Source organism: Eschrichtius robustus, chromosome 10 (genome assembly GCF_028021215.1).
Source record: "Eschrichtius robustus isolate mEscRob2 chromosome 10, mEscRob2.pri, whole genome shotgun sequence".
Classification (NCBI taxonomy): Eukaryota; Metazoa; Chordata; class Mammalia; order Artiodactyla; family Eschrichtiidae; genus Eschrichtius; species Eschrichtius robustus.
This window is the reverse complement of record NC_090833.1, coordinates 10,484,855-10,497,055: the sequence shown is the minus strand read 5'-3', so window position 1 is coordinate 10,497,055 and position 12,201 is coordinate 10,484,855. Positions and strand designations below refer to the sequence as shown.

Sequence of the window (12,201 nt, the reverse complement as noted above, 5' to 3'; positions counted from 1 at the left end):
ATCTTAGTTCCCCGACTAGGGATCGAACCCGTGTCCTCTGCATTGTAAGGCGGATTCTTTACCACTGGACCACCAGGGAAGTCCCCTCCTTTTCTATTTTGAATAATACTTCTACAGAACTTCATGTAGGCAAGGTTTTAATTTAAATTAAAATGTTTTAATTTAGAAATTTGCAAATTAAAGCTTTAAAATCCAAAATTGGAGAATTATAAGAAAAAGTTAACAACAACAAAAATGATAGATGTAAGGGAAGGATCCAAAATTAAAACTTGTGTAAGTAATGCATATAGAAAAGTGTATCCACTGGTGACTTTTCCAATATCCCATAATTTTCAGTAAATTACACTTCTAGTACCTTAAATCCTCGTCATGGGACTATTCTGTCATGAAAAAATATTTGAAATCTGCTTTTGACAAATGTACTTAAAAATAACTCCTCCCCCATTTTTGCCTGATTGTAAAGGTAATATACAGATTTAGAAAGTTGTAAGGAAGAAAATAAAAATCACTTAAAATTTTGCTAAATTTTTTAGAGATAAATCTTTTACGATATTGGTAAATTTCTTCCTTGTCTTTTTCTTGTGCATATATGTATTATACGTAGACATTTTAACATATATAATAAAATAATTCTGTTTACATAGGTCCATATTATTTTCACTTGCCATATCATAAGTATCTTCTTCTGTGATTAAAAATTCTTTCTAAACCATTTAAATGTCTGTAGTACAGTCCATATATAGACACAGCATAATTTAATTAACTATTTCCTAGCAAATGGATGTTAGGATATTTACAAGGAAATAATTCTGTAACAATCAAAAGTACTATTTTTCAAAGTGAATTTTAAGCATAATTCCTTCACAATTCTTTACCTGGTTATTACAATTACCAATAATGAGTGCATCAGCCAGAGACAACTGTCCCACAATCATGCCCTGTTCCAGCAATGGGGCTCCTGTTTCAGCAAGGCGATTAGACGTGATAACAATGGTATTATCATCATTTAATACCATCACAGGGTCTGCCTGGAGAAAAAGCAGTAAGTGGTTGATGGCCAAGACAAAATGTCAATATAAGAAGTTATTCCTTCTTTTTGACATATACACACAATAAAAAAGTATACCACATATGCATTTACATACATAATTATGACAACCTTTCTTGTCAAGAACTGACCTCAATGAAAGCTGCTACTTCTTGAAGCACCAGGTTCCATTCCACTTGATCTTCAGTATTAAAGCGGTGAGTATAATCTTCAATTTCATCCGAGAGTTCCTGATTTTACAATATCATGAAGAGAAATGGTTATAGAAAAAAACCCATAAAAGTAGATTGTATATTGTACCATACTCCTGACAGAAACTGATACAGTTAAGAAGTTTGATTATTATCAATATACGGTCCCAATTATAACCAAAACAAAGAGTGAAAATTACATGGGCTTGCTTCAAAATCAAAAACTCCAAAATGATAACACATCAATAAGATCTTCATAGAAATCCACAGTGACCCATACCTACTCAGTGCTACATCAGCAATGACTTTAGTAATAGGAAACTCTTAAAGGTAAACCCCCAAAATTTTAACGTAAAAAAAAATGAATATAAATTCTTTGTCTTTATATCATACTATTTCTTTTGGAAATAATCTTATTAGTAACTGGGGATGGAGGAAGAAGGCTTGTCAAAACTAGCATGTTATACTGAATCACTTTGCTGTACACCTGAAAATAACACAATACTGTAAATTAACTATACTTCAATAAAAAAAAAACCCCAAAACTAGTGTGTTATACTTGAGCACCAAAAAATCAAGAAGTATGCCATTGAAACCACTAACTGAATACAGAGTGTAACCAGAACATAGCATGCAATAATTACAGATATTAAGTGAATCCAGAACGCAGTTAACTCTTAATTACCTGAGTTAATGAAGGACAGAGTGATGCAGACATACTAAAGGGAGGAAAAATCAAAACTCATTCACACCTTTGTAAAACATTTTTCTTGACCTAACTTTTCAATTATTTTCTTAAACCAAATATTTTAACTTTTGTTTGCATTTGCCAACCATTCACTGATGGGTGATGAAATGTAAAATAAGCTGAGGGGACAAAAGTAAGAAATTAAGACAATTATCTCTGGTGTATTTGAAATATGAAGAGCTGGAAAAATTTTTTATCATTACCCTTGTCAGAAGTTACCATACTCTCAAAGTTGTAATGATTTAGATATATCAAAATTATTTTAACCTTAAATCTATTTTTAAAAAACAAAATTATCCATAGACAATGAGAGATTAGGATTTTAATTATTTTAAAGTACATTTACCTTCACCAGATCCTTTACAACATCCATTTTGTTGAGAAGAAGACAAACTACTATAAATCTTGCATAGTATCGTAGCTTCTTAACTACCAACTCAGGTCTATGGTAGATAAATGGAAAATTATTCATGAGATTTAAAAAAATATGCTTTTTGATTTTTCTAACTTTCTGATAGCTTTTTAAACTCTTCTGATACTATTTTGCACAGTTATAAACATTGCTTCCTATAACCTATAGTCTTTTAACACATTTCTTACTCAGTGGTTCATTACATTGTTCATTCATATATTAATTCATTCAACAAGTATCTATCGAAACTTTGATGCATCAGGCACTATGCTAAGTACTAGATTAGAATGATTTAAAAAAAAAAACTAAAGACACAGTCCCTTCCCTCACAGACCTTACAGACAGAAAAGTATTTAAAATGTAGAGGAGACGGATAAATACTTAAAATAGTGGAATAAATATTACAATGATGTAATATTACAAAATATTACAATGATTACAATTTGAGCCCACAGGACAGGATCTTGGGTGAGAGAAGGCGTCTTAGCAAGAGTAATGTTTAAGTTAAGACTATAAGGAAGACGTTACAGTAGAAACTAACACAACATTGTAAAACAACTATACCCCAATAAAAAAAATTAAAAAAAAAAAAGATTATAAGGAAGATGATGGCTTCCCTGGTGGCACAGTGGTTAAGAATCCGCCTGCCAATGCAGGGAACACAGGTTCGAGCCCTGGTCCTGGAAGATCCCACATGCTGCGGAGCAACAAAGCCTGTGCACCACAACTACTGAGCCTGCGCTCTACAGCCTGTGAGCCCCAACTACTGAGCCCGTGTGCCACAGCTACTGAAGCCCGCGCTCCTAGAACTTGTGCTCTGCAACAAGAGAAGCCACTGCAATGAGAAGCCCATGCACCACAATGAAGAGTAGCCCCTGCTCGCCACAACTAGAGAAAGCCTGTGTGCAGCAACGAAGACCCAACGCAGCCAAAAATAAATAAATTAATAAATTAATAAATAAATAAATAAATAAATTAATTAATTAATTAATTTTTTAAATTAAAAAAAGATGAGAAGACAAAGTCAGGAAAATATGAGGCAAAAACAGTTCTAGGAAGATCAGTCTTTGTTTTGAAATCTTATTTTTCTAACGTTAATACAATCAAGCCAGTTTTCTTATGCTTACTATTTGTATGCCATATCTTTTTCTATCCCTCTACTTTCAAGTACCTGTGTCTTTTCATTGTAATGCATCTTTTGTAGACAGTATATAGTTAGGCCTTGCTTTTTTATCCACTTTGACAATCTCTGCCGTGTATACTCAGGAACTCAGACCATTTACATTTAGCCTTACTGTTGCCTTGGCTGAATTTGCAACTCTCACCCTGCTATTTGTTCTCTACTTGCCCCTCCTGTGTTTGTGGTCCTCTACTGCTCCCTCCTTGCTTTCTTTTCAGCTAATCAAATACATTTTAGTATTCTATTTTATACCCTCTATCAGCTTCTTACTTATACTCCTTCATTACTGTTCTTTTCGTGATTGCTAGGAATAGCAACACACGTCCTTAACTTATTAAAGGCTATTTACAATCTATATTACACCTCTTCACGCCTGACCCTTAATACTTATCCCTATCTGGAATTCCCTGGCAGTCCAGTGGTTAGGACTCCGAGCTCTCACTGCTGAGGGCCTGGGTTCGATCCCTGGTCGGGGAACTAATATCCCTCAAGCCTCACAGTGTAGCCAAAAATACATATATATATTTATCCCTTATCAATTCAAACCGGAAATTTCCAATTTCTATTTCCTGTTTTCCACACCCTGCATTACAAATATAATAACCTTACAACAATACATTTTTTGTATATGTTTCCCATTTTCCATAATAAAAATTTTTTAAATTCCCCTTTGACCCATGAATTATTTAGAAATGTGTCTACTGGTTAACATAATGATTTTTTTAAACTATGTCTCGTTCTTAATTTTTAATGGAATTGCACCACGGTTAGACAATGTATACTTGAAAAATTATTGAAACTTTTTTTGTGGCAAATATAAGTCAACTTCACAAAAGTTTCATATAAGCTTGAAAATTATGTGCATTCGCTTATTGTTATATGCACTTTCATGCACATTAGAACAAGTTTTCAATTATGTTGCTCAAATCTTACAGTTGCTTATCTTCTTCACACATAAATTATTAAATGTTATATTAAAAATCTCCATGTACAATACATGTGACCATTTATCAATTTCTCCCAGAAAATATGCCATTTTTTGCTTTGTTTATTATTATGCTACATTACTGGGCATATACAAGTTTAGAATTTTTTTATTTTCCTGAGTTGTTCCTTTTATCATTATGAAGTAAGCTCCATCCTTAATAATATTTTCTGCCTTAAATATAAATAATGTATACATAAATAGAGCAGCATTTCTTCCCCTTAGTATCTGTCTCATTTGTCTTTTCCTATGTACCTTATATCTTTGGAGGACCTCTTGTAGATAGTATATTATTGAATTTTTCTTATTAAAAAGGCATACTGATAATCTCTGACTTTTCCCTAGGAAGTTTAGATCACTTTCATTGACTATGATTACCAATGTACTTGGACTTGTTTCTACTTTATTATTTCGTGCTATAATTATACTTTTCTTCATATATATTCTTTTCGTACTTTTTACTGGAATGATCATAATTCACTTTCCTCCCCCTTCAACCTGTTTTGAATTTACACCTTCTCCTTACGTTCTTTAAAAATATTTTTCTTAATATTTTAATAAGCAAACTTTACTTACTCTAAGCTTCCTCTGAAAAATAAATGGATCTTATTAGTATGGTTGAATTCTTTATTTTCTCCCTTCTTTCATGTTGTTTTCCAGGATTTGGCCCGATTTTATCTTAATAACCTCAATTAGCCATTATTACAATGATTACTGCCTTATAAAGTCCATGCCTTTTTAGGAAGCCAGGGGATAATTTCTTCTCATGAATCCTTGTATATCATCCTTTCCTTTTAGTTTCAATTTTCCTCTTCCTGAAGAAATCCTTAGAAGTTCCTTTATGTCACCAAAACCAACCATGCCCCTGCAAGGCTGTGATAGCACTGGTCAGAGGGTTAATGACCTGGGGATTTCCCTCACGTTCTTGACAGCTAAGCTTTCCATTTAAAGGGATGGTTGATCCTTTTTTATTAAATAAATTTATTTATTTAAAAATTTTTATTTATTTTTATTTTTTAATTTTATTTATTTATTGTTTCTGGCTGCGTTGGGTCTTCACTGCTGCGCACAGGCTTTTCTCTGGTTGCAGCGAGCGGGGGCTACTCTTCGTTGCGGTACACGGGCTTCTCATTGTGGTGGCTTCTCCTGTTGCAGAGCACAGGCTCTAGGTGCGCGGGCTTCAGGAGCTGTTCCACACGGGCTCAGTAGTTGGGGCTCGCGGGCTCTAGAGTGCAGGCTCAGTAGTTGTGGCGCACAGCCTTAGCTGCTCCGCAGCATGCAGGATCTTCCCGGACCAGGGGTGGAACCCGTGTCCCCTGCACTGGCAGGCAGATTCTCAACCACTGCGCCATGAGGGAAGCCCCAAATTTATTTATTTTATTTTTTTATTTTTGGCTGCATTGGGTCTTCGTTGCTGTGCGCGGGCTTTCTCTAGTTGTGGCGAGCAGGGGCCACTCTTTGCTGCAGTGCACAGGCTTCTCATTGTGGTGGCTACTCTTTGTTGCGGAGCACGGGCTCTAGGCGCACGGGCTTCAGTAGTTGTAGCACACAGGCTTAGTTGCTCTGTGGCATGTGGGATCTTCCCAGACCAGGGATTAAACCCGTGTCCCCTGCACTGGCAGCCGGATTCTTAACCGCTGCACCACCAGGGAAGTCCCGCAATGGTTGCTCTTTTTTAGCCAGTACTTCTAGGTGTTTTGAAGACACTGTTTTAGATCATCTAGGCTGACACACTGTCAGAAGTGGAATTCAAAACGGAAGGAAAATTTGTAGGCGGTTGATGTCAATTCATACTTAAAATATTAATAAGACAATTCCATTAATTTTTTGAGAAAAAAACAGGTTCTATGACTCTATATGATAAATTATACAATCATGTAACACAGGCTACATGAACATATACTGAACCAGGGACTGGCAAACTTTCTGTAAATGGCCAGATGGTGAATATTTTAGGTATTGCAGGCCAAATATGGTGTCTATAGCATATTTAACTTTTCTTTTTTCACAACCCTTTAAAAAACGTATAAAGGATTCTAAGCTACCAGACAGTACAAAACCAGGCCATAGTTTGCAGATCCCTGTATTACATATACATACAGAAGTGAGTAGAGGCATTCTATTTTGGAAACCACTGTGTTGAATTGCTATCCACTCATACACATGAGAGGCTATCCTATCAAGCCTGAAAACCTGAATGATGACCCACAGCCTTCTGCCTGCTGCAGAAGAAGTCATCCTGTGAAGCTCACGACTGGGAGGTGTCAAGGTCTTCAAGTTTAGATTCACATCTTCCACTATTAAAAACTTCAGGGCTTCCCTGGTGGCACAGTGGTTAAGAATTAGCCTGTGAGCTCTATTTACAATAGCCAGGACTTGGAAGCAACCTAAGTGTCCATCAACAGATGAATGGATAAAGAAGATGTGGCACATATATACAATGGAATATGACTCAGCCATAAAAAGAAACGAAATTGAGTTATTTGTAGTGAGGTGGATGGACGTAGAGTCTGTCATACAGAGTGAAATAAGTCAGAAAGAGAAAAACATATACCGTATGCTAACACATATATATGGAATCTAAAAAAAAAAAAAAAAAAAAAATGGTTCTGAAGAACCTAGGTGCAGGACAGGAATAAAGACAAGACGCAGATGTAGAGAATGGACTTGAGGACACGGGGAGGGGGAAGGGTAAGCTGGGACGAAGTAAGAGAGTGGCATGGACTTATAAATACTACCAAATGTAAAATAGATAGCTAGTGGGAAGCAGCCATATAGCACAGGGAGACCAGCTCGGTGCTTTGTGACCACCTAGAGAGGTGGGATAGGGAGGGTGGGAGGGAAACTCAAGAGGGAGGAGATATGGGGATATATGTATATGTATAGCTGATTCACTTTGTTATAGAGCAGAAACTAACACACAAACAAACAAACAAAAAGAATCCGCCTGCCAATGCAGGGGACATGCATTCGAGCCCTGGTCCGGAAAGATCCCACGTGCCACGGAGCACCTAAGCCTGTGCCATAACTACTGAGCCTGTAGTCTAGAACCCGCAAGCCACAACTACCGAAGCCTGCATGCCTAGAGCCCGTGCTCCGCAACAGAAGCCACTGCAATGAGAAGCCTGTGCACCACAACGAAGAGTAGCCCCGCTCACCGCAACTAGAGAAAGCCCGTGCGCAGCAACGAAGACCCAATGCAGCCAAAAATAAAATAAATAAAATAAATAAATTAAGAAAATAAAAAATAAAAACTTCAGTACTGTCACCACTAGAGGTGACATGATTCTCTTTGGCAAAGTTCTTCTGGCACTCCAGAATTGCCACCTCATCCAACCTGTTAGGACCACTACTTGTAAGATGCTGACTCTTGACACATCTGCCTGAGAAACTGCTTTTCCGGGTGGCTGACTGAAATATCTCCCCCCAGCCTCTGTGTGCTTGGAAACTTCACCTTCTCAGTATCTAACTCTGACCAGATTCAGCCTTAGTCACTTACAACCATCGGGGTTTGCAGCTTCTAGGACAAGTGATTATGTGCTATTGTCTCCTCTGCTAAACAGGATGGGCCACGGAATTGAGACATGCTGAGAGTTGTGTATTTTTGGTGATAGGCAGTCACCTTGGTAATTGTTGGAACATACCATTCCTCCTGGCTTTGACACAATCCTTAGGTACTGAGACAATGCAGAGAGAACCTGGCCTTTGGAGGAGAGATTTTTGCTTTTTAAAGCTACTGTGAAATTGTGGAATACTTTCTTACTCAGTTTTAATCTACCAGCTGTTAATTTTAGCAGCTGCTGCCAACTGCTACCTTGACTGGCCCCCTTGCCCTTGATGAACTGAGAAACAAACAACTTACCAACTGAACAAAATCCTTCCTAAGGTACAGGGAACAAGGTCAAGGTTTCACAGACTGGACTGTCCTTTGATGCTAAGTTAGTGGCCTAAGGCAAGAGATTTTGTCATCCTGGTTCCAAATAATCCCACCTCTGTTCGTCTACCCTGCTCTAGGAGGCAGCACAGGAAAACAATTCATATGTGGTGTTTGCTATTAGGGTAGAAAATGACTTTAGTAAGTCAGACTGTTGGGTTTTAAGCCAAAGGACCTAAGGCCAATTTCCCTTTTGGCAAATTAGAAAACGCGGAAAAGTGAATTATATAAGGTATTTTACTATTGCTTAAAATAGTTCTTTGCTTACATGTATTTTTCATACTCATAAAGTGTTACATAGCCCTTTTGCATTTTTTTAGGGATATAATTTATCTCACCAAGAATTCAGACAAATTGTACAACATGAACGCAAAAAAAGGGGGAGTTGGAGGAAATACATCTATAGTGAAAGTATCTGAAGCAAACCATAAGAAAATCTGAAAGGACAGTAATTGATGGAACCTCCTGATAGAAGGAGGAAGTAAGGCCAAAAAGACTTGGGGGAAAAATGTAGACTTCTGCATCCACACACCTTACTTGTTTCAAGCAAACTCCTCTAGACAAGTTTGAACAAGATTTGCAAGGGAATGAAGGGGATTTACAAGAGTGGGACTTTCCCCAAAATGTTGCTATTTAGCTGGAAAGCTTATGGTAGCCAACCACAAAGTGTTCTCTAGAAAAATAGGTAAAAACTATGTTTTCTTCTATTTCTAAGAGAATATAATCTTTCCACTTATATAACAACTGTGAGTTCTGTTGCTGAGAGTAGAAAGAACTTTCAGATATTCCAACAATTACTAGAATGCTAGCAATAAAGATTCTCCAGCAGATCCCTGATTTCTTCAATAATTACTTTCTCATCTGGAATCTACCTGTACTCCAAATATGTCTGGGACACCCATGAAAAGGTAATCATCTAAAAGGAAAAGAGAGGGATTTCCCTGGTGGTCCAGTGGTAAAGAATCCACCTTCCAATGCAGGGGACACGGGTTCGATCCCTGGTCTGGGGAACTAAGATCCCACATGCCGTGGGGCAACTGAGCCCGTGCCACAACTACTGAGCTCATGCGTCTCAACAAGAGAGCCCGCATACTGCGAACTACAGAGCCCATGTGCTCTGGAGCCCACACACCACAACTACAGAGCCCACACGCCCTGGAACCCGCATGCCACAACTAGAGAGAAGCCCGCGTGCCACAAGAAGAGCCCGCGCACCACAATGAAAGATCCCGCTTGCCTCAATGAAGATCCCGCGTGCTGAAACTAAGACCTGACACAGCCAAAAAAATAAAGAAAATAAAGAAATAAAAATAAATAAATATTAAAAGGGAAAGAGTACACTTGTCCAGCTTCTTTTCATTTTCCTTCTCTCACCCTAGCATTGACCACGCTGCCAGATACATAATAAGTGCTCAACAGATTACTATTGGGGTTGAATAACTTCTACATGATTTTTTTTTCCCTAACAGTGGAGCTACACAACTGCAAAATGGTATTGGATTTATAAAAGAAAATTCAAACAGCATTACAGCCTTTTCTTTAGTCCTATATGACAGTTGTCAACAGGGTTTTGAATGTATACGAACTAAGATGACACAGGCTAAACAGAACAAAGGTATCAGTTAAGCCTCATTTTGGAGTTGTTTCTTTTCTATGAAACTTTGTGTGACCCCAATCTCTCATAAAGAAATAATCCACCCTTCCTTTGTGCTCTGACTCTACCCTGGTACTGTGACATCTGTTACAACATCTGTAATATTTATTGTTTTTAGGTAACACATCTCCATATGCTTAAGAAGGTCTAGTATATAGCAGGCACTCAATAAAGCCCATTAAATGAATTAAAGTTATAAAAAAATGTGTGATTTTCTGCATAATTTCCACAGACTAAAAATGCTGAGTGCTTTATCTTCTTCTTTCTGAAAATGGTAGGTGCATACCTGTCCTCTTTACTGACTTGAGAATAATATGATCTCTGTCTGATTGCAGAATAGAAGGAGAAAGCCTCATTCAGATAGCTGGTCTCAGATGTGCGCAGGCTGTGAGAAGAAAAAGAAACTCTTTACATTTGACAGGATCTCAAACTCTTCACCATGATAAATACTTGTTCCATTATTCCTCTCTTCCTCTACTCCAGGGGATGGGAATGACTATCCTAAATTTGAATCAGCAAAGCAATAATCATATCACCCTTAAAATATATAAAAAGAATAGTAACGATAATAAAAAAAAAACACCTCCCCGCTGCTCCCAAGCCTTTTTTGATGGCAACCCAGAGTACGCATTATCCTCATTCTTCGAAGGGCCTCTCCAAACAGCCTTCCACTCAGTTAAATCTTTCCACCTGGGACCAGGTCTTCCATGACCTTCCCCAAATTCATATAGTAATTTGCCCTTTGGCTCATTTCTTTAGTTTTTTCTCAGAGGACTCAGAAATGGACTAATCCATATTAATCTTCATAGGATGCTGGTGAGTTGGATTTTCTGTTTAACATTTCTAGTTTGTTTTTTTAATCAGAGTATAGTTGACATACAATAACATTTGTAGTGTTACAAGGGATTTCTTAAGAAAATATTCTACCAGGGAAGGTGATTTTAATGATGGGAATCTGGGTGGCATGCCAAAAGACACGGAAAGGAAGGAATTTTCTGGCCTATTGAACTACAAATGGTCCAAGCCTTTTTATGAAACACCTGGTATCACTTAATGATAATGAGATATTTAGATCCTAAAAGGAGCTCTCTTCTTTCCTTGACTCATGGGTGGGACTATATAGATGATACTGCTCTAAGGATAGAGTCTAAAGTATCTTTATTGACTTCATGTAACCTTTTAGACATATATGAGGATGAGCTTTAAGGTATCCTCCTGAAAACCACTCCTTCAAACATACCAGTTATGATATGTCCCTGTACAGTATCAAGATTCAGGTGAAGCCACTAAGAACCATATAATTCATTTAGTATTTATCTTTTATCTAAAACCAAGATCATACTCCTTTAAGTTTACAAATGAGTCTGACCAAACGAACTGTGTGGAAGGTGAGCCTCTGAAGCAAATAATGTCACTTTGATTATGGAAGGTCATTTAAAAATGCTGTCTTTATCAATATGATCTGAACTTTTAGGATTTCATTTGTAACTCCTCAGTTTTCCCTCCTACCAGGTATGTATCGATGCATACTTCTGCATGCTGTGTTTAAATCAGAACAATGCTTTATGTTTTCCATTTGCAATTCACTTACTAATAATGGTAGTATAGCTGCCCAATCTTAGAAGCAATTTCCCCTATTTGCCACCGCTTCAAGCCATACCGATTATCCAAGACTTGTCTGTTGTACATAGGAAATAAGAAAATAGAAATAAGAGACTATAAATTTCAAAAAATAACCAAATCTGTTAATTTAATAGGATAAAGTACCACCCAATTCATCATGAAATTTTGAATACATAAATTGAAATTCATGAATTTTTCATGAGAGTTCAACATAATCATTCAATTAAATTCAAAAAGCATTTATGTCTATTTAAAGTAAGTTGAAATATAAAAACAAACTTCTTTGAGCTACATGCATGAAAATTAGAAGCAACACCCCCCTGCCAAATAGCTTTGCCCAAAAAACAACATCTATTTTTAGGATGAAACCATGAATCTGCCTATCCATGTTAGAGTTAATCTGCACCATTTCAGATAATATTGTCT

The 12,201-nt window shown here is 37.1% G+C and overlaps 1 protein-coding gene across 2 annotated transcripts in view; it reads right to left on the bottom strand.

Annotated features, from left to right (window-relative positions):
• SCAI (suppressor of cancer cell invasion) overlaps positions 1 to 12,201 on the bottom strand; it is a 141,496-nt gene that overhangs the window by 30,205 nt on the left and 99,090 nt on the right. For both annotated transcript variants that reach the window (XM_068552704.1, XM_068552705.1), the window contains exons 5-9: positions 11,744 to 11,830; positions 10,439 to 10,537; positions 2,334 to 2,430; positions 1,180 to 1,278; positions 876 to 1,028 (exon numbers count right to left, since the gene is read on the bottom strand). In XM_068552704.1, coding sequence (XP_068408805.1) covers positions 876 to 1,028; positions 1,180 to 1,278; positions 2,334 to 2,430; positions 10,439 to 10,537; positions 11,744 to 11,830 — 535 coding nt within the window. The remainder of the gene's footprint in view (positions 1 to 875; positions 1,029 to 1,179; positions 1,279 to 2,333; positions 2,431 to 10,438; positions 10,538 to 11,743; positions 11,831 to 12,201) is intronic.